Below are 24,068 nucleotides of genomic sequence, written 5' to 3' on the forward strand. Positions count from 1 at the left end.
ATACTACAGCTGTATTACAGCAGTCTTTCACTGTTGTCAGCAATACTACGGCTGTATTACAGCAGTCTTTCACTGTTGTCAGCAATACTACAGCTGTATTACAGCAGTCTTTCACTGTTGTCAGCAATACTACAGCTGTATTACAGCAGTCTTTCACTGTTGTCAGCAATACTACAGATGTATTACAGCAGTCTTTCACTGTTGTCAACAATACTACAGCTGTATTACAGCAGTCTTTCACTGTTGTCAGCAATACTACAGCTGTATTACAGCAGTCTTTCACTGTTGTCAGCAATACTACAGCTGTATTACAGCAGTCTTTCACTGTTGTCAGCAATACTACAGATGTATTACAGCAGTCTTTCACTGTTGTCAGCAATACTACAGATGTATCACAACAATCTCTCATTGTAGTCAGCAATACTACAGATTTACAACACCAATCTCTCACTGTAGACGAAAATACTACAGCTGTATTACAGCAGTCTTTCACTGTTGTCAGCAATACTACAGATGTATTACAGCAGTCTTTCACTGTTGTCAACAATACTACAGCTGTATTACAGCAGTCTTTCACTGTTGTCAGCAATACTACAGCTGTATTACAGCAGTCTTTCACTGTTGTCAGCAATACTACAGCTGTATTACAGCAGTCTTTCACTGTTGTCAGCAATACTACAGATGTATTACAGCAGTCTTTCACTGTTGTCAGCAATACTACAGATGTATCACAACAATCTCTCATTGTAGTCAGCAATACTACAGATTTACAACACCAATCTCTCACTGTAGACGAAAATACTACAGCTGTATTACAGCAGTCTTTCACTGTTGTCAGCAATACTACAGATGTATTACAGTAGTCTTTCACTGTAGTCAGCAATACTACAGCTGTATTACAGCAGTCTTTCACTGTTGTCAGCAATACTACAGATGTATTACAGCAGTCTTTCACTGTAGTCAGCAATACTACAGATGTATTACAGCAGTCTTTCACTGTTGTCAGCAATACTACAGTTATATCACAACGATCTCTCACTGTAGTCAGCAATACTACAGATGTACAACACCAATCTCTCACTGTAGTCAGCAATACTACAGATGTATCACAATGATCTCTCACTGTAGTCAGCAATACTACAGATGTACAACACCAATCTCTCACTGTAGTCAGCAATACTACAGATATATCACAACGATCTCTCACTGTGGTCAGTAATACTACAGATGTATCACAACGATCTCTCACTGTGGTCAGTAATACTACAGATATATCACAACGATCTCTCACTGTGGTCAGTAATACTACAGATGTACCACAAGGATCTCTCACTGTAGTCAGCAATACTACAGATATATCACAACGATCTCTCACTGTAGTCAGCAATACTACAAATGTATCACAATGATCTCTCACTGTAGTCAGCAATACTACAGATATATCACAACGATCTCTCACTGTGGTCAGTAATACTACAGATGTACCACACCAATCTCTCACTGTGGTCAGTAATACTACAAATGTATCACACCAATCTCTCACTGTAGTCAGCAATACTACAGATGTACAACACCAATCTCTCACTGTAGTCAGCAATACTACAGATGTATCACAGCAATCTTTAACTGTAGTCAGCAATACTACAGATGTATCACAACAATCTCTCACTGTAGTCAGCAATACTACAGATGTACCACACCAATCTCTCACTGTAGTCAGCAATACTACAGATGTACCACACCAATCTCTCACTGTAGTCAGCAATACTACAGATGTACCACACCAATCTCTCACTGTAGTCAGCAATACTACAGATGTATCACAGCAATCTTTAACTGTAGTCAGCAATACTACAGATGTATCACACCAATCTCTCACTGTAGTCAGCAATACTACAAATGTATCACAACGATCTCTCACTGTAGTCAGCAATACTACAAATGTATCACAACAATCTCTCACTGTTGTCAGCAATACAGTCTACTGAGACTGTGTGATTCCCGCAGATAATGGCAGGTAAACATAGGAGACATTGCAGATTCCTGCAGGTCTTCTTTTACAAGATTGAAACTACAGGTAGCACAGTGTTAATCCTCTACAAAAGACATCTGTCAAGTAAAAACCACAGTTACTGTGGTAGGAGTATCAGTAACATGAGTAACAGCTACTGTTGGAGGTAGAAGCTGTGACATACCGTCCGGGGACACTGCACTGTGAGAGCCACCATTGCAGCAGAGCGCCTGGTGATGAAACCCCTGTAGCTGGCGCCGTCACTGAGGTGGAGCAGGACCTTTGTGAACTCGGCTGCTATCTGGACACAGAGAACAGTGGTAACAGCAACAACAGGAGAGGAGGGGTCAGACTGTGTCTAACAATAGCAGTCATACCAGTTCAATGTAATGTAACGATTTGCTAAAAGATTGTCATGTGGGTATAACGATGCTGTCTTAAAGATGAAATAAAGAATAAAAACTGTGTTAAATTGCTAACAACATTAAAATGCAGAAATTCAAATTTGAACTTAAGTCTAATTTGTTGTTATAGAAACTGGGAATTTAAAAAAAACACCCCAAATAGCAAAAGGCACCAGTTCATGGCAGGACTAAAATCTGTTGCTAGTTCAATCAATAAATATTGGAATTCTTTGATACATAATAATAAAGCTTTGGTGGTGAATTGGTCCAGTGTATGTATTATAATATAATTGTGGTATGATCCCCTGGAATGTTACATTCCAGTTATTGTCTCAGACTCAATTGTCAAGTGTATCACACATCCATTCCATTACGATAAATACTCTCGACCCATTCGCCTCCATAGCTTCGTTTGGAGTTCAGTTCAAATGACAGGACACTAAAAATAGTCATGACACAATATTGGTTACAGGAACACCATATACTGGTAAGTAACAACAACACAAGTACTTGACTTGTGTTATTACCCTGCCTCATCCCTGTACACCTTGTGAGTGTCATCACCCGATGTATGGATGCTGTTGCAAGGTTAGTTTAAGTTTTCACACCGTAGTATTCAAGCAAATCAGCAATTTTTATAACATAACCACAATAAACGCATTTAAATAGATCCATAAAAGAGTTGAATAGTTGCATATGAAATATTCCTGCTGTCTACTGTGTAAATACTCTGCATAACTATTTCAGATTTATGAAGATAAAGTTGAACAATTTCAGCTTCATGTTACTAAATGAATCTGAACAAGTATTTGTCACAAAGTGACGAAATGTCCCCCGCCTGTATATACACCATAGTACCAAATATGAAGACAATCCAGCGATTAGTTCTTGAGATATTGCGGCAACACCGTTTTCCAACTCCAAAAGCAGATTTGCCTGCTGTGACCTTGAAAATGGGGTCAAGGTCACCAAAACCGACTGGTGTCTACGGTGTCTCTATATACACAATAGTTTTAAATATGAAGACAATCCAGCGATTAGTTCTTGAGATATTGCGGCAACACCGTTTTCCAACTCCAAAAGCAGATTTGCCTGCTGTGACCTTGAAAATGGGGTTAAGGTCACCAAAACCGACTGGTGTCTGCGGAGTCTGTATATACACCATAGTTCCAAATATGAAGACAATCCAGTGTTTAGTTCTTGAGATATCGCGGCAACAAACAGGTGGGACGTACGGACGGACGTACGTACGGATGGTCGTGAATACTATGTCCCCCGCTTCGCGCATTCGCGTGGCGGTGGACAATAACATACATCTGAACTCATGTCCCCTGATCTGTAGGCTGTTATCAGAAAAACTAAAGTGAATTGTACGACATTCGAACTATGTTTATGTCAGAAAGAACCATATTGCATATGGATATGAGCAGTTGCACGTTATAAGTATGTAGGGAGAAGATTAATTGGTAAGGTTCTGTCCTTGTTATGGCCTGCTTCCGTTGCCCGTTGGCGCTGGTAAACATCTTCTCCTCAGATTTACTGACAACAGAGCTAATTTCTCAATGCCCCATGGGACACCTATCCTTTAAACATGTTTTGTTCTCCAATAACCCAACCCAAACAACTTAGTCAATTGAACTTAAAGAAATTTATCTTGATTTTGACTGAATCAATCTGTTAGCAAAAATACAACACAGAGACTTTGTACCTCCTGAAGACCATCTGGATTCCTCCTAATGAGAGTCTCGGCCTCCTGGAGACACACGTCCACTCTGTCCACGTCGTCCGTGCTGATAAGGCCATCCATACAGTCCCGCACATATTTGGGGACCTTCACCTTGGTCCGGACTACATCATGTGACATGTCAAAGGCCTGGAGGTCATCATCGCTGTAGTACATAAATAGATCTCCATGACAGAATGCCAACAACATGGCCAGGGCTTATCACCAATATGAAAGCTCAATGATATAACACATTGCAAAATATTGCCTTTAGTTTCACATACCCATAATACCTGAACTTCATCCTTCTGGAATCCATCAACATAAGTTAAACAAGAATACACAAAAATATGAAACTGAAATCTAAATATAACAAAACAACATAAATATTTCATCATGAAAAAGGCAGAAATGGCAGCGTAATGGGCAAATACGACAATTTCAACATGCATGCCACATATAAAATATTCTGTAGATAATTTGAGTGACGCAATTGCTTCTACTATATTCATTAGATTTCAGATTCATAATCCCGGTTTCCGAGATGCCCCAAATATACATGAAAGGGGGTGAAGGTCAGGGACTACAGCAGGGTCAAGAATCCCATCATACCATATAACAAGAAGTACGAAGGATGGGATCCGCAAGGCCCTGGACCGGGTCAAGAATCCCATCATACCATATAACAAGAAGTATGAAGGATGGGGTACACAAGGCCCTGGACCGGGTCAAGAATCCCATCATACCATATAACAAGTAGTACAAGGATAGGGTACGCAAGGCCCTGGACCGGGTCAAGAATCCCATCATACCATATAACCATGATAACAAGTAGTACGAAGGATGGGGTACGCAAGGCCCTGGACCGGGTCAAGAAACCCATTACACCATATGATTTCAAGGGTGATGTTAAAACGTGTTAGTTAGATTTGTTGAAAGTAATAATCAAAATACTATCTATTGGTATTCTTAATACTTTCTAGCGATCAAACTTAATGAGGAATTGTATGTATTGAAGCGTATGAAACATCAACTGTCTTTCGCTCAGATTAAGTAAAGTAATTCAGATGAAAGTGAAGAATTCACTGATACATAGTTTAGACATGAACAAGAAATAATTGAATCAATCGAATAATCTTTTGATGCACCATTTCAAGTAACACAAGAAGGTTTGGAGCAACAGACATCAATAGATCAACAAAGCAATGTGCCATAAAAGGGAAATTAAATAGATGTTCCCCTACATAATTAATGTTAAGAATATCGATAATGATTGTTAGAAATGGGAATTAAGATCTGCCTTATTCCCAGAAGATTAAAAAAATCACCCAGACTTTAAAGCTACAGATTCACCCACACCATTTTCAAAATTGCAAAAAGTTGAAAATGAAAAACTTAGTTATTACTCTATTTGTAAATGTTAAAGATACAAAAGGATCATTGTACCCAGGATAAGCTCTGCTTGTGAGCAGAGAGTCAATCTATTTCTGGTTGAAAACGATGGACTTTTACATTACACTTGGATAGCCTGTTATAGGATCAAACAGCTCATAGAGAGAAAACCTACTTGTGTGAAACATGTCTGCATGCATATTGCAGAGAAGATCTACTACAATCATATAAGGACAAGTGTAGAGGAGTTTGGCAGACTGCTATTAGAGATGAGGAAAGAGATGCTTTCCTTGATTGGTTGGATGGTTTGTTGTTTAATGCTGCACTCAGCAATATTCCAGCTACATGACGGCGGTCTGTAAATAATCGAGTCTGGACCAGACAATCCAGTGATTAATGTCATGAGCATCGATCCTCGCAACTGGGATCGATGACAAGCATCAACCAAGTCAGCGAGCCTGACCACCCGATCCCGTTAGTTGCCTTTTATGACAAGCATAGTCGCCTTTTACGGCAAGCATGGGTTGCTGAAGACCTATTCTACCCCGAATCTTCACGGGTCGTTTCCTTGAAGAATTACCAAAATCAATTGCCAGTACCATACATATCTATGCCGATTTCGAGGCTCTCATTACAAAAACACTGAGGTGGTACTCATTACACTTGGAAGAGACAATAACAAAAGAAAAGGGCTCCTGGGCAATCATGTAATGCAATATGTGACATGAAACACAGACTGGTGCTGATGGTGGCAACTTACCTGTCCAGGTCGGAATCCTCCCCCAACCCTGACTGTGACGGCTGGGGTGCTTCCCTCGGGACAGCAGCTGGCAAGGGTGTGCTCTCTGATATCACTGTCTTTCCCAACATCCTGCAAATAAAGTGAGTATTAGCAATTGTGCTGGCTGTGTAGCTCACCTGGCAAGAATGGAAATGTCTTTGCATACAAGGATATCATAATGTTGTAATCATAAATAACAAGGCCAGGTTTAATCTAATATACAGTTACCGGTATACATTGTTATTTCAATCAATAGCATTTCAATCAACAGCTGAAGTTCAATACCCCCTGCTGATGCCAGAAACCTGGAATGAACGTCCTCCATAGGACCCACATTTGATATTCATATTCTCTCCATGCCAACTATCTGCTCTCCAGAACACTTTTGACATCTTTGGGTTAACTGTCAGTAGGCTGTTAATAGTTTTTAAACTTGAACTGTTTCACTCTTGTCTTCCCATCATGTAATGCCCTCCGCATGATGCTCATGTGATTAGTTTTCCTTTGTGCCAGATAAATGACATATTTCCACTGTTAAGTCTAATCTCCCCCTTCACAGTGATCAGTTCCTTCTGTTCCTACATACACTTCTGTGCAACCTGTCCTGCTGGAGTTGACAATCTCCCGCCAGATCACCAGACACACAACACACAATGTACAAAACGTTGTCGTCTTCAAATCATACTTAAATGTTTCTGACTTTTTCTTCAAGAAATTGTATCTATACAACTGAATTATTTTGATTTGTTTTCCCAAGAAATTTCCAAAGATTCTTTGTGTACTTATCCACAGACAGATTAGCTCATCTCCGTTACCTCTGACTTTGTGTAATGACAAGGTGGTCCCCTGCCCAACAGGTAGCTTTTTGGAATTCCCAGAATCTTCTAGGTATCCCAAGCATCCAAGTGCACACATAACCCTGAAATACTTACAACGACATTTGTCCTATTGTCCTAAACAGTGCCGAAGATGTGGCCATTGGAGTTTCAAATGCTTTGTCTTTGTGATAGGAGGAACATCTGTCAAGTTGTGTTGATGTGCTGGTGAAATGTTACAGTCTTCCTTGATCTACTGATGTAAGTTTAGCGGCCTTGTTTGAGTCTCTTGATGGGATTCAAACCTTCTGGTCTGAGGTCAGATGCCTTGTCCACATGACCAAAGAGGTTAACCCTGACAAGGTAAGGATGTCAATTATGGGATGACTTCAAGCACTGCTACATACTACCCCCCCCCACCCCCCCGTCAACAGAAGGCATGTCCCAGGCCGCATAGTAGGGATATGAGTCTCATTTTGCTCAAATTTAATATGAGCATCCTCAGCCCCAAGTTTGGTGCCAATGTAGCGGGCATAAAATTTAAACCCATGATGGGATTCAAACTGCAGACCTTCTGATCAGAGGTCGGACACCTTGTCCACAAGACCAAAGAGGTAAGGATGACTCCTACGCCCTGCTACATAAGCATGACTGGAAGTAAGTCCATCACCTCTCCAAGAGGTCCTGCTGCTCACAGTCTGTAGAACACAGACATTCTGGTGGTGCTGGGAAAGATCAAGCTTTATTCCCAACAGAGCTACCATCAACCTGGCTCCTTTGGTCATGGACTGTATGCTTGCTGTTGTCAGGGCCAGCCTGCATGTGACGTGTCCAGTGTTGGTTATTGAGACAGTAGCAGACTGCCACAGAAGACAGCAGGAAAATACAGGCAGACATCTTAACACCTTGTGTCCACACAGTCTCTTCTCCGTGTGTGGGTGTGCTTAATAACTCATCATAATATAATAATCATATACTCATCTATTTATTTGGAACTGAAAATAGACATCCATACTATCCTTTGAGCATTTTACATATTTGTTTTAAAGATCATAGGGTCTTATTGTTATCAGTGTGAATTATTAAATGGAAAGACCTTATATTGGCTCAAATAATAATAAAATGCAAATAAATGTTATATATCAGCTGACCAGCTTTACACAACCTGAAATATTTAAAACTGGTCCTGATGGCTACCCTACAGTTTGAAAGTTAAACTTCTTCCTATCTGTCATCATTATCACAGGTATCACATTCACCAGCCTCATCAGAAGCAGCCTCTTGTTAACACTTCAACACCAATGTTGCCAATCATACACCCTCCCCAACCAGAGGACCAGCAGTACTGAAGCTCACCATAACCAAGTGATACAAGCCCTGAGTAACAGAGAGGAACTAAACCACCACATTTGTCCCAAAACCATTTGACCCAGCATATGGATTCGATGCAATGAGTTTTCATTTATATTTTTCAAGTTCACTGAACACTTTCTGGTACCTATTATGATACCCCAGGATATGTGAACAGAGATGTGACTGTGAAATTTGACGATTTTATTATTCAGTCACAACTGAAACCTAGGCAGTTTTACTCATGTTTTCCTTTGCTTCAATACAACATTTGCATGTATGTAATTCAAATAATGTATACATCTCACATAAGACCCACTAATCAAGCTAGGGAAACTTCAAGTGTAATGTTTTGGTTAGTTGCAAACTTCTATCCTTCACAAACATCTGAAATGTCTTATAATTCAGTATACTGGTTCATGAAAACACATTTAAAACTTTTATCTGGAATAAGTGCCTATTTCACATTCTGGTGACCTTGACCTTTCAAAAAGGCAACCAATGTTAATACAACTTGGGACAATGCCTCAGCGGTCAAGCTGAAGTCACTACCTATACACTATGCCTTACGATCAGCTGACGTACGTACAGCTTATGATGGCAGTGTTTTGAATACACTACACTGAATTATGATAGTCATGTCTCATCTTGAAGACAATAAACATGATAAACGTCAAATACAAGCAATGACACTATCTAGTACATTACAGCAGACATGTTTATGTAAAATTAACATAAAATTAATGGTGAAAAGATATGACGATACAGTGTTGTACCTGATATGAGCCCAATGATACAATACATTCATTTACAGACCCTGTATTGTGTTGCATACGATAAATTTTATTACAAGTTATATTGGTGTAAAACCATGTGAATAATAACAGAAACTGTTCAGCCCCCAGCTTCCCAGATTCTCTAGTATTTTTCTGGTTGGACATAAATAGGGCAACATTCACAGCGTGCCCGCCCTCTAGCATGTCTAGCCTCTATGTTTCTGCCCTACAATATCCTTCTTTGATGTCTTTGATTTGAAAAATGAATGATTCAATGTTGTGATTCATCTTCAAGAAGAAAGAATATCAACTTAAAAAAATAAAAGTACTGTACCTGGATATGAATTGTATCGCACTCATAGTATCAGGGTATGTATCATATCACCACCCCACCCTATCATTACACCTCAACAGATAATATTGCATGTTTGCATTGAAATATTGCATGAATTTGTGCAAAAGTACTGGGAATCTCTGCAATCATTTGCATAATCCATATTCTTGCATTTGCTGCTTTTCCTGTTTTTCATGGAGGTGAGAGGTCAGATGACAAGTATGAGAAGTGTGTTTGCCACCAAATAAACACTACTATTTTAACAAAATTGATCTTGACAGTCATATTTACATACAATACCAAATGAGTGAGTGAGTGAGTCGGGTTTAATGCCACTTTGAACAGTTTTCCAGTTATATCACGGCGCATCAGCTTGATACGCGAGGAAAGCCCAAAGTGATGCAGGTCTCAGACGTTTATCACTTCGGTGAAACCCACGAGCACGGGCATGGTGCTGACAAACCTAGAAACACACCTGGGGTAAACCAAGATTCAAACTCATGATCATAGATTTCTGATGTGCACAAGGGCCGCAACTCTGCACAGCGAATTGCAGCCCCTTATATCACTTGAAAAGACCCCAAGAAGCACAGCTGAGTGTAACTAGAGCTTGGTTGAGGGTTTGCAAGTAATTGCAATATATACTGAAGTAGCACTTCACTGCCATTTCCTCAAAGCAACCAAAATATTATCAAGCCATGTATTTCCATTCCGAAAATAAAACTTCCAGAATTTTAACTTAAACACTACAACTTTCAAGATGCAACAATCAGGATTGCACAGCTAGACATGCAGCTGTAACCTGCAATGAATGATGCATCCATGTTCCAAAATAACCTCAAGGATGACCTCGAACCTTGACAGACATGCCATGAGTATTATATATGCTGGGGGGATAAAAATGGCCCCATCCTAGAGAAGGCAATTGCCAAGTTGAGTTACAAATGGATCAATATTAAACAACCACAAACTTCCTTGTGAGTTTTTTAACCTTGACCTTACCTTTTCATGACGTGTCAATAGAATTCTGCAGGGCAATTTGGAAGAAATCCATAAGAGAATAATATCTAATGTCACTAATCTTTCTATGACAGATCTTAGAAAAATTCCTGTCGCAGAACAAATACTAACAAAAGCTTTTATCAGTCCTGAATCCTAGATCATTGATTGTGTTTACATTTTGTTATAGGACATATGGCAGATGGATTACCTGGTTATAAATGTGGGCTGTTTTCAGTATTAACACTCTCACTGGGAATATGGCAGACAAAGCTTGATATTCAGCTGATTTAACACACCCTACTTCAGACACCTGCCATGGTCATGACGGTGGCCATTTTGATACATTCAAACTTAAAACTTTACTGAAAAGAAGAGTGAGTGATTGAGTTCGGTTTAACGCCGCTTTTAACATTATTCCAGTTATATCACGGCGTGTCAGCTCAATGTGGGAGGAAAGCCCGAAGTGATGCAGGTCTAAGACGTTTACCACTTCGGTGAAACCCACGAGCACGAGTATGGTGCTGACAAACCTAGAAACATAATTGGGGCGAACCCGGATTCGAACCCACAATCATAGGTTTCTGGCGAATCGCGGCGCCTTAGACGACTGGGCCACTCGTGCCCCTCACTGAAAAGAAGAATGTTATGAATATCCACCAATGACTTGAGGCAATATTTCCACTAGTTCTGCACAAGAGGTTGCTGGGAAGGCGGTATCTTCACTATCATGTGCTTTGGTGGTGGCCAGACAAAGGGCACTTTGATCAGAAACAGTACAATCACCAAAACTCCAAGTCACTTTGATATAAATTCATGTTCTTCAAACACGCCATGCCAGGAACATCATTTGACAACATGAAAGTCTTTAAGTGCAAGTATCATGAAAAATAGAGAAATATTTTCTTACATCATGATGTAGCCAGTATGATGTACAATATGATGGCTGAGAAACACAGCGGGAAAATGTCAATTTAGCGCTGTTGAGCTTAATTAAAAGTAGATATCTGAGGTTAGTATTGGTAACAACCCAAACAAATCTTAAAAGCACAAATGAGGGGGCGTGGCTTAATTAGCACGGCCGGCTGAAGCTGAATGGGCAATATCACCAGCCGCATACAGAATCTACATGATCGTTTCTTCAGGTGCAGGAAGAGCTGTGAGGTATATATAATATGGCAAGTGGGGGCGTGTCAAGTAAACTTGATTTAACATGAATAATTTTTAACATTGTAAAATATTGTTATTTTCAATTTAAGTGGTGCAGGTCCCACCACACATCACCACTACCACCATCCCCAATCCATGCCGTTATAAAGATAAACATCATTTGGTCTTTGTAGCCAATTAGTGCCAATTACCCAGAACAGTGTTTGTCTCACCTACAGTTACTCATCTCACATCAACTGCATGCCCCTGAGTAGATTATTGCATAACGTATGTCAGCAGTCAGTCCAGGTACCACACAACACTCAGTCATGTGTACAGTGTATGTGTAACACGTTTACAAAAAGTGACACAGACTCACAGGGTCTTTGACATGATAATTCATCTTTCTAGTGCTATTTCAAGACAATCTAACCAAATCTGTGTTGTGCAATCACTTGTGATCCATGCTTCCAAGATGGGGGTCATCGTGGTTATTTCTGTCACAACTGTCAGTCACAGGTTCACAGGTGTTCATTGTACTTCTTTCCCAAAAAGCACCAATTCATCTTCCGAGACAACTCAAAGACTATCGTCACTGTCAGAGTTGGTCATATCGGCAAGTTATGATCAATTTGAGCTCATGATACCACAAAAAGGAACGAGGTGCGATCGATGCTTCATCATTTTATACACAGATCAGCGAATACTGTAAACAAATAATCTCACAACAAAACACAAGAAAGTACAGAAAGCGAACAATAAACACAAGTGAAGAAATAGCATGTTTCACACATCACTGTTCAAACAGTGAGCTCAATGTGTGGTGTAAATGGCCTTTGTCACATTTCCGTTGTTGAACGAAAAAGGAGTGTTTCTTTATCCTTTGATCATCTCTCATATGAAGGAAAGTGTAGTGTACAAATGGTCAGTGTTTAATTGTAAATAGGAGAATGTCCAGGGATTTAGAAGAGTGAAGAATAGACTTCCTTTGCCGACCATGACTGTGAACGATCAAGCATGTAATTTTGGAGGAAATCGCCTCCCCACATGTCCATATACGGAGCCTCTATATCTGCCTCCGCTGTATTTCGTTTCAGTCTCTGAAACTGGTAGACAAGACTAAAGTGCAAATAAACCTTATTTACACGCCACTTTCAATGTTTTGAATACATATTTGCATTAACAATGTTATGATCTATCCAATTCTGCAAAGTTGTATATGTCCATGAGACTTGCATTTTAGACTTTACTGCTTTCTGTAAATGTTGTGCGCAGAAGACACAGTTGATTAAAACAAAGGGAGACAACAGATGAACATCACCTGTCCAGTGCATCAACATTTGGCTCCTCAGGTACAGCTGTTGCCGCCAGCAACGCATCAATCTCAGCATCACACTCAGACTGAAAATGAAAACAAACACTCAAACAAAAAGTACCAGGTACAGATATACGGATCCCTGAGGGATGATGTGAAAATAAATACAACACCCGGAGGAAGTGAGAGAGTGAGTGAGTATGGTTTTACGACACTTTTAGCAATATTCCAGCAAAATCATGGCAGGGGACCCCAGGAAAAAAATTCACTCATTGCCTTTGGCGTAAAGCTTTAACCACAAGGTTACCCCACCTCCCTTTGAAGGGGTCATTAGTTATGGCAAAATGTTCATCATATTAAGAGGGCAAACCATTTTTATACTCTGATTGATGAAGTCACTCTGGGATACCTGGAAGAGTTTTACTGATCAAGATGTCGTCTACCAAGTGTGTGACTGACCTGGAAGTTGAGCTGCGGTCCACCTTGGTCCACCTGTCGGGTAAGGTTCTCAGCCACTGTCATGCCCAGCCTCCGCATCTTTGGGTCAGAGTGGCCGATGTGACACGACACTCCCGGCATCAGGAGACGAACAAACTCTGAAATAACGAAACTCTACTTACAATTTCTGAATAAATGCTGGATGAAATGCCCACATTAGTGTAACAACACTGTAACTCACCTGTCACTCACTGTCACTCACTGTCACTCACTGTCAGCATTCCACAGCTCTGTATCACAAGGTCACCCAGGGCCTTCTTTTTTCTTTTTCAAAGTTATATCTCCCACAAACATGTACATTGACATGTCATAACCAGTAAATATGAAAAGAACAGAGCATATAATATTGTTTTTTGTTTTTAAGTAAAGGTAGTAATCAGGTATTACAAAAAAATCACTTTGAATTCGCAGGGTCTGAATGATGACCAATAGCAGTAATATTTGGATTGATTACAATTTGTAAATGCTATAATTTTTGTTATTAAATAAAATTATAGAATTTCTCTTTGAATTTGTCAAAAAAAGCTATAAGGGTCTTTTCTCTATTCTCCTCATTTTATGGATGGCTTGTCTAGCTATCAATCTAATAGCATTTAAAAAATCATTATATATACACCTAAAGCCACAAAGTATTTTTGTCTGATGTAGCACATGGTCTGACATAATAAACTTACCATCCTTGTACGCTTCCTTCTCCTGGGAGTTCAGATGTCCCACACAGATGAGCACTGCCTGGGAGATGTAGCGATGTTGCTCGTACGCTGTATGCTTAACACTGCTGGCATCCCCCCACACCTCTAGCAGCGACAGAAACACCTGCACAGAGAGACAACATCAACTTGACAGTGATGACAAACTACCCAGTATCTGCTGACACACAAACCAGAGACATATCAACTTGACAGTAATGACAAACTACCCAGTATCTCCTGACACACTACAGAGAGACATCATCAACTTGACAGTCATGACACACTACCCAGTATCTGCTGACACACGACAGAGAGACATCATCAACTTGACAGTCATGACACACTACCCAGTATCTGCTGACACACGACAGAGAGACATCATCAACTTGACAGTCATGACACACTACAGAGAGACATCATCAACTTGACAGTCATGACACACTATAGAGAGACATCATCAACTTGACAGTCATGACACACTACAGAGAGACATCATCAACTTGACAGTAATGACACACTACCAAGTATCTGCTGACACACAACAGAGAGACTACATGAGTGTGTTACATGGCCAGGCTACATGAGCGTGTTACATGGCCGGGCTACATGAGCGTGTTACATGAGTGTGTTACATGGCCGGGCTACATGAGCATGTTACATGGCCGGACTACATCAGCGTGTTACATGGCCAGGCTACATGAGCGTGTAACATGGCCGGGCTTCATGAGTGTGTTACATGGCCAGGCTACATGAGTGTGTTACATGGCCGGGCTACATGAGCATGTTACATGGCCGGGCTACATGAGTGTGTTACATGGCCAGGCTACATGAGCATGTTACATGGCCGGGCTACATGAGTGTGTTTCATGGCCAGGCTACATGAGTGTGTTACATGGCCAGGCTACATGAGTGTGTTACATGGCCAGGCTACATGAGCTTGTTACATGGCCGGGCTACATGAGTGTGTTTCATGGCCAGGCTACATGAGTGGGTTACATGGCCGGGCTACATGAGTGTGTTACATGGCCGGGCTACATGAGTGTGTTGCATGGCCGGGCTACATGAGTGGGTTACATGAGCATGTTACATGAGCGTGTTACATGGCCGGGCTACATGAGTGTGTTACATGGCCAGGCTACATGAGTGGGTTACATGGCCGGGCAACATGAGCATGTTACATGGCCTGGCTACATGAGTGGGTTACATGGCCAGGCTACATGAGTGGGTTTCATGTCCAGGCTACATGAGTGGGTTACATGGCAGGGCTACATAAGTCGGCTACATGGCCGGGCTACATGAGTGGGTTACATGGCCAGGCTACATGAGTGGGTTACATGGCCGGGCTACATGAGTGGGTTACATGACCGGGCTACATGAGTGGGTTACATGGCCGGGCTACATGAGTGGGTTACATGGCCGGGGCTACATGAGTGGGTTACATGGCCGGGCTACGTGAGTGGGTTACATGGCCAGGCTACATGAGTGGGTTACATGGCCAGGCTACATGAGTGGGTTACATGGCCGGGCTACATGAGTGGGTTACATGGCCGGGCTACATGAGTGGGTTACATGGCCAGGCTACATGAGTTGGTTACATGGCCAGGATACATGAGCGTGTTACATGGCCAGGCTACATGAGAGGGTCACATGGCCAGGCTACAAGAGTGGGTTACATGCCCGGGCTACATCGGTGGGTTACATGGCCGGGCTACATCAGTTGGTTACATGGCCAGGCTACATGAGTGGGTTACATGGCCGGGCTACATGAGCGTGTTACATGGCCAGGCTACATGAGCGGGCCACATGGCCGGGCTACATGAGTGGGTTACATGGCCGGGCTACATGGCCAGGCCACATGGCCGGGTTACATGAGTGTGTTACATGGCCAGGCTACATGAGGGGGCTAAATGGCCAGGCTACATGAGTGGGCTACATGGCCGGGCTACATGGACAGGCCACATGAGCCGGTTACATGGCTGGGCTACTTAGCAGGTTACATGAGCGTGTTACATGGCCAGGCTACATGAGTGTGTTACATGGCCAGGCTACCTAGCGGGTTACATGAGCGGGCTACATGAGCGTGTTACATGGCGGGGCTACATGAGCGAATTACGTGAGCGGTCTACATGAGCGTGTTACATGGCCGGGCTTCATGAGCGAGTTACATGAGTGGGCTACATGAGTGTGTTACATGGCCGGGCTACATGAGCGTGTTGCATGGCTCGGCTACATGAGCGTGTTACATGGCCAGGCTACTTGAGCGGGTTACATGAGCATGTTACATGAGCGGGGTACATGAGCGTGTTACATGAGCATGTTACATGAGCGGGGTACATGAGTGTGTTACATGAGCGGGTTACATGAATGGGCTACATGAGTGTGTTACATGGCCGGGCTACATGAGCGGGTTACATGAATGGCCACATGAGTGTGTTACATGGCCGGGCTACATGAGCGGGTTACATGGCCGGGCTACATGAGCGTGTTACATGAGTGTGTTACAAGGCCGGGCTACATGAGCGTGTTACATGGCCAGGCTACATGAGCGTGTTACATGAGTGAGTTACATGAGTGGGCTACATGAGAGTGTTACATGAGTGGGCTACATGAGAGTGTTACATGAATGGGCTACATGAGCGTGTTACATGGCCAGGCTACATGAGAGTGTTACATGAGCGGGTTACATGAGTGTGCTACATGAGTGTGTTACATCGCCGGGCTACATGAGCGTGTTATATAACCAGGTTACATGAGCGTGTTACATGAGTGTGTTAAATGGCCGGGCTACATAAGCGTGTTACATGAGTGTGTTACATGGTCAGGCTACATGAGCCTGTTACATGGCCAGGCTATATGAGCGTGTTACATGAGCGGGTTACATGAGTGGGCTACATGAGTGTGTTACATGGCCGGGCTACATGAGTGTGTTACATGGCCGGGCTACATGAGCGTGTTACATGGCCTGGCTACATGAGTGTGTTACATGGCCGGGCTACATCAGCGTGTTACATGGCCAGGGTACATGAGCGTGTTACATGGCCGGGCTACATGAGCGAATTACATGGCCAGGCTACATCAGCGTGTTACATGGCCGGGCTTCATGAGCGAGTTACATGAGCGGGCTACATGAGCGTGTTTCATGGCCAGGGTACATGAGCGGGTTACATGAGCATGTTACATTAGCGGGGTACATGAGCGTGTTACATGAGCATGTTACATGAGCGGGGTACATGAGTGTGTTACATGGCTGGGCTACATCAGCGTGTTACATGGCCAGGCTACAGGAGCGTGTTACATGGCCAGGCTACATGAGTGTGTTACATGGCCGGGCTACATGAGCGTGTTACATGGCCAGGCTTCATGAGTTAGTTACATGAGCGGGCTACATGAGTGAGTAACATGAGTGGGCTATATGAGCGTGTTACATTGCCAGGCTACATGTGTGTGTTACATGGCCGGGCTTCATGAGCGAGTTACATGGCTAGGCTACATCAGCGTGTTACATGGCCAGGCTACATGAGCATGTTACATGGCCAGGCTACATGAGTGTGTTACATGGCCGGGCTACATGTGTGTGTTACATGGCCGGGCTACATGAGCGTGTTACATGGCCAGGTTACATGAGCGGGTTACATGGCCAGGCTACCTAGCGGGTTACATGGCCAGGCTACATGAGCGAATTACATGGCCGGGCTACATGAGCGTGTTACATGGCCAGGCTTCATGAGTGAGTTACATGAGCGGGCTACATGAGTGAGTTACATGAGCGGGTTACATGAGTGAATTACATGAGCGGGGTAAATGAGTGTGTTACATGGCCGGGCTACATGAGCGTGTTACATGGCCGGGCTACATGAGCGTGTTACATGGCCAGGCTTCATAGGCGAGTTACATGAGCGGGCTACATAAGCGTGTTTTATAGCCAGGCTACATGAGCGAATTACATGGCAAGGCTACATGAGCGTGTTACATGGCCCGGCCGGGCTACATGAGCGTGTTACATGGCTGGGCTTCAGGAGTGAGTTACATGAGCGGGCTACATGAGCGTGTTTCATGGCCAGGCTACATGAGCGTGTTACATGGCTGGGCTACGTGAGTGTGTTACATGGCCAGGCTACATCAGCGTGTTACATGGCCGGGCTTCATGAGCGAGTTACATGAGCGGGCTACATGAGCGTGTTTCATGGCCAGGGTACATGAGCGGGTTACATGAGCATGTTACATTAGCGGGGTACATGAGCGTGTTACATGAGCATGTTACATGAGCGGGGTACATGAGTGTGTTACATGGCTGGGCTACATCAGCGTGTTACATGGCCAGGCTACAGGAGCGTGTTACATGGCCAGGCTACATGAGTGTGTTACATGGCCGGGCTACATGAGCGTGTTACATGGCCAGGCTTCATGAGTTAGTTACATGAGCGGGCTACATGAGTGAGTAACATGAGTGGGCTATATGAGCGTGTTACATTGCCAGGCTACATGAGCGTGTTACATGAGTGAGTTACATGAGCGGGCTACATGAGCGTGTTTCATGGCCAGGCTACATGAGCGGGTTACATGAGCATGTTACATTAGCGGGGTACATGAGCGTGTTACATGAGCATGTTACATGAGCGGGGTACATGAGTGTGTTACATGGCCGGGCTACATGTGTGTGTTACATGGCCGGGCTTCATGAGCGAGTTACATGGCTAGGCTACATCAGCGTGTTACATGGCCAGGCTACATGAGCATGTTACATGGCCAGGCTACATGAGTGTGTTACATGGCCGGGCTACATGTGTGTGTTACATGGCCGGGCTACATGAGCGTGTTACATGGCCAGGTTACATGAGCGGGTTACATGGCCAGGCTACCTAGCGGGTTACATGGTCAGGCTACATGAGCGAATTACATGGCCGGGCTACATGAGCGTGTTACATGGCCAGGCTTCATGAGTGAGTTACATGAGCGGGCTACATGAGTGAGTTACATGAGCGGGTTACATGAGTGAATTACATGAGCGGGGTAAATGAGTGTGTTACATGGCCGGGCTACATGAGCGTGTTACATGGCCGGGCTACATGAGCGTGTTACATGGCCAGGCTTCATAGGCGAGTTACATGAGCGGGCTACATAAACGTGTTTTATAGCCAGGCTACATGAGCGAATTACATGGCAAGGCTACATGAGCGTGTTACATGGCCCGGCCGGGCTACATGAGCGTGTTACATGGCCGGGCTTCATGAGTGAGTTACATGAGCGGGCTACATGAGCGTGTTTCATGGCCAGGCTACATGAGCGTGTTACATGAACATGTTACATGAGCGGGCTTCATGAGTGTGTTACATGGCCGGGCTACATGAGTGTGTTACATGGCCGAGCTACATGAGCGTGTTACATGGCCGGGCTACATGTGTGTGTTACATGGCCGGGCTACATGAGCGTGTTACATGGCTGGGCTACGTGAGTGTGTTACATGGCTGGGCTACATGAGTGTGTTACATGGCCGGGCTACATCAGCGTGTTACATGGCCAGGCTACAGGAGCGTGTTACATGGCCAGGCTACATGAGTGTGTTACATGGCCGGGCTACATGAGCGTGTTACATGGCCAGGCTTCATGAGTTAGTTACATGAGCGGGCTACATGAGTGAGTAACATGAGTGGGCTATATGAGCGTGTTACATGGCCAGGCTACATGAGCGTGTTACATGAGAGTGTTACATGACTGGGCTACATGAGTGTTACATGAATGTGTTACATGGCCAGGCTACATGAGCGTGTTACATGGCCAGGCTACATGAGCGTGTTACATGAGCAGGTTACATGAGTGGGCTACATGAGTGTGTTACATGGCCTGGCTACATGAGTGTGTTACATGGCAGGGCTACATGAGCGTGTTACATGGCCAGGCTACATGAGTGTGTTACATGGCCGGGCTACATGAGCGTGTTACATGGCCAGGCTACATGAGCGTGTTACATGGCCGGGCTACATGAGCGAATTACATGGCCGGGCTACATGAGCGTGTTACATGGCCGGGCTTCATGAGCGAGTTACATGAGCGGGCTACATGAGCGTGTTTCATGGCCAGGCTACATGAGCGGGTTACATGAGCATGTTACATTAGCGGGGTACATGAGCGTGTTACATGAGCATGTTACATGAGCGGGGTACATGAGTGTGTTACATGGCCGGGCTACATGTGTGTGTTACATGGCCGGGCTTCATGAGCGAGTTACATGGCTAGGCTACATCAGCGTGTTACATGGCCAGGCTACATGAGCATGTTACATGGCCAGGCTACATGAGTGTGTTACATGGCCGGGCTACATGTGTGTGTTACATGGCCGGGCTACATGAGCGTGTTACATGGCCAGGTTACATGAGCGGGTTACATGGCCAGGCTACCTAGCGGGTTACATGGTCAGGCTACATGAGCGAATTACATGGCCGGGCTACATGAGCGTGTTACATGGCCAGGCTTCATGAGTGAGTTACATGAGCGGGCTACATGAGTGAGTTACATGAGCGGGTTACATGAGTGAATTACATGAGCGGGGTAAATGAGTGTGTTACATGGCCGGGCTACATGAGCGTGTTACATGGCCGGGCTACATGAGCGTGTGACATGGCCAGGCTTCATAGGCGAGTTACATGAGCGGGCTACATAAGCGTGTTTTATAGCCAGGCTACATGAGCGAATTACATGGCAAGGCTACATGAGCGTGTTACATGGCCCGGCCGGGCTACATGAGCGTGTTACATGGCCGGGCTTCATGAGTGAGTTACATGAGCGGGCTACATGAGCGTGTTTCATGGCCAGGCTACATGAGCGTGTTACATGAACATGTTACATGAGCGGGCTTCATGAGTGTGTTACATGGCCGGGCTACATGAGTGTGTTACATGGCCGAGCTACATGAGCGTGTTACATGGCCAAGCTATATGAGTGTGTTACATGGCTGGGCTACGTGAGTGTGTTACATGGCCGGGCTACATGAGCGTCTTACATGGCCAGGCTACATGAGCGTGTTAAATGGCCGGGCTACATGAGTGTGTTACATGGCCGGGCTACATGAGCGTGTTACATGGCTGGGCTACATGAGTGTGTAACATGGCCAGGCTACATGAGCGTGTTACATGAACATGTTACATGAGCGGGCTTCATGAGTGTGTTACATGGCTGGGCTACATGAGTGTGTTACATGGCCAGGCTACATGAGCGTGTTACATGAACATGTTACATGAGCGGGCTACATGAGCGTGTTACATGGCTGGGCTACATGAGTGTGTTACATGGCCGGGCTACATGAGCGTGTTACATGAACATGTTACATGAGCGGGCTACATGAGCGTCTTACATGGCCAGGCTACATGAGCGTGTTACATGAACATGTTACATGAGCGGGCTTCATGAGTGTGTTACATGGCCGGGCTACATGAGTGTGTTACATGGCCGAGCTACATGAGCGTGTTACATGGCCAAGCTACATGAGTGTGTTACATGGCTGGGCTACATGAGTGTGTTACATGGCCGGGCTACATGAGCGTCTTACATGGCCGGGCTACACGAGCGTGTTACATGGCCGGGCTACATGAGTGTGTTACATGGCCAGGCTACATGAGCGTGTTACATGGCCAGGCTACATGAGCGTGTTACATGAGTGGGCTACATGAGTGTGTTACATGGCCGGGCTACAAGAGCGTGTTACATGGCTGGGCTTCAGGAGTGAGTTACATGAGCGGGCTACATGAGCGTGTTACATGGCCGGGCTACCTAGCGGGTAACATGGCCAGGCTACATGAGTGAATTACATGGTTGGGCTACAAGAGCGTGTTACATGGCTGGGCTTCAGGAGTGAGTTACATGAGCGGGCTATATGAGCGTGTTTCATGGCCAGGCTACATGAGCGGGTTACATGAGTGAGTTACATGAGCGGGGTAAATGAGCGTGTTACATGGCCGGGCTACATGAGCGTGTTACATGGCCAGGCTACATGAGCGGGTAACATGGCCAGGCTACATGAGTGTGTTACATGGCCGGGCTACATGAGTGTGTTACATAGCCAGGCTACATGAGCGTGTTACATGGCCAGGCTACATGAGCATGTTACATGGCCAGGCTACATGAGCGTGTTACATGGCCGGGCTACATGAGTGTGTTACATGGCCGGGCTACATGAGTGTGTTACATGGCCGGACTACATGAGCGTGTTTCATGGCCAGGCTACATGAGCGTGTTACATGAGCGGGTTACATGAGTGGGCTACATGAGTGTGTTACATGGCCGGGCTACATGAGCGTGTTACATGGCCGGCTACATGAGTGTGTTACATGGCCAGGCTACATGGGCGTGTTACATGGCCAGGCTACATGAGCGTGTTACATGAGCTTGTTAGATGAGTGGGCTACATGGCCGGGCTACATGAGTGGGCTACATGGCCAGGCTACATGAGTGGGCTACATGGCCGGGCTACATGAGTGGGCTACATGGCCGGGCTACATGAGTGGGCTACATGGCCAGGCTACATGAGTGGGCTACATGGCCGGGCTACATGAGTGGGCTACATAAGCAGGCTACATGAGCCGGTTACATGGCTGGGCTACATGAGCGTGTTACATGGCCAGGCTACCTAGAGGGCTACATGAGCGTGTTACATGAGCGGGCTACATGAGCGTGTTACATGGCCCGGGCTTCATGAGCGAGTAAACGAACCGGTTACATGACTGGGCTACTAAGCAGGTTACATGAGTGTGTTACAAGGCCAGGTTACATGAGCGTGTTTCATGGCCGGGCTACATGAGCGTGTTACATGGCCAGGCTACATGAGCGGGTTACATGAGCGAGTAACATGAGCGGGGTACATGAGCGTCTAACATGAGCGTGTAACATGAGCGGGTTACATGAGCGGGGTACATGGCCAGGCTACATGAGTGCGTTACATGAGCGGGGTACATGAGCGTGTAACATGAGCGTGTAACATGAGCGGGTTACATGAGTGGGCTACATGAGTGTGTTACATGGCCGGGCTACATGAGCGTTTTACATGGCCGGGCTACATGAGCGTGTTACATGGCTGGGCTACATGAGCATGTTACATGGCCAGGCTACATGAGCGTGTTACATGAGCGGGTTACATGAGCGGGGTACATGAGCGTGTTACATGGCCAGGCTACATGAGCGTGTTACATGAGCGGGTTACATGAGCGTGTTACATGGCCAGGCTACATGAGCGTGTTACATGGCTGGGCTACATGAGTGTGTTACATGGCCGGGCTACATGAGCGTGTTAAATGGCCGGGCTACATGAGCGTGTTACATGGCCAGGCTACATGAGCGTGTTACATGAGCGGGTTACATGAGTGGGCTACATGAGTGTGTTACATGGCCGGGCTACATGAGTGTGTTACATGGCCGGGCTACATGAGCGTGTTACATGGCCAGGCTTCATGAGCGGGTTACATGAGAGGGTTACATGAGCGAGTTACATGAGCGGGGTACATGAGCATGTTACATGAGGGGGCTACATGAGTGTGTTACATGGCCGGGCTACATGAGTGTGTTACATGGCCGGGCTACATGAGCATGTTACATGGCTGGGCTATTTAGTGGGTTACATGGCCGGACTACATGAGCGTGTTACATGGCTGGGCTACTTAGTGGGTTACATGGCCGGGCTACATGAGCATGTTACATGGCTGGGCTACTTAGCGGGTTACATGGCCGGACTACATGAGCATGGATAATAACTGCCTGCTCCTTGACCAATTAGAAGCAAGTAATGGAAAAAAGATTTTTAGGTTATTTTAATGTAAGATGAGATAATACTGACTAACAGATG

General features: G+C 44.8%; 1 protein-coding gene across 3 annotated transcripts in view; it reads right to left on the minus strand.

The window, feature by feature from the left end:
* The window catches only part of LOC124113712 (telomere length regulation protein TEL2 homolog), an 80,363-nt gene that overhangs the window by 38,901 nt on the left and 17,394 nt on the right, over positions 1 to 24,068 (minus strand). For all 3 annotated transcript variants that reach the window (XM_048392093.1, XM_048392094.1, XM_048392095.1), the window contains exons 7-12: positions 14,222 to 14,363; positions 13,509 to 13,645; positions 13,056 to 13,135; positions 6,291 to 6,401; positions 4,124 to 4,304; positions 2,196 to 2,312 (exon numbers count right to left, since the gene is read on the minus strand). In XM_048392093.1, coding sequence (XP_048248050.1) covers positions 2,196 to 2,312; positions 4,124 to 4,304; positions 6,291 to 6,401; positions 13,056 to 13,135; positions 13,509 to 13,645; positions 14,222 to 14,363 — 768 coding nt within the window. The remainder of the gene's footprint in view (positions 1 to 2,195; positions 2,313 to 4,123; positions 4,305 to 6,290; positions 6,402 to 13,055; positions 13,136 to 13,508; positions 13,646 to 14,221; positions 14,364 to 24,068) is intronic.

Source organism: Haliotis rufescens, unplaced genomic scaffold (assembly GCF_023055435.1).
Source record: "Haliotis rufescens isolate VD_foot unplaced genomic scaffold, xgHalRufe1.0.p SCAF_11, whole genome shotgun sequence".
Taxonomy (NCBI): Eukaryota; Metazoa; Mollusca; class Gastropoda; order Lepetellida; family Haliotidae; genus Haliotis; species Haliotis rufescens.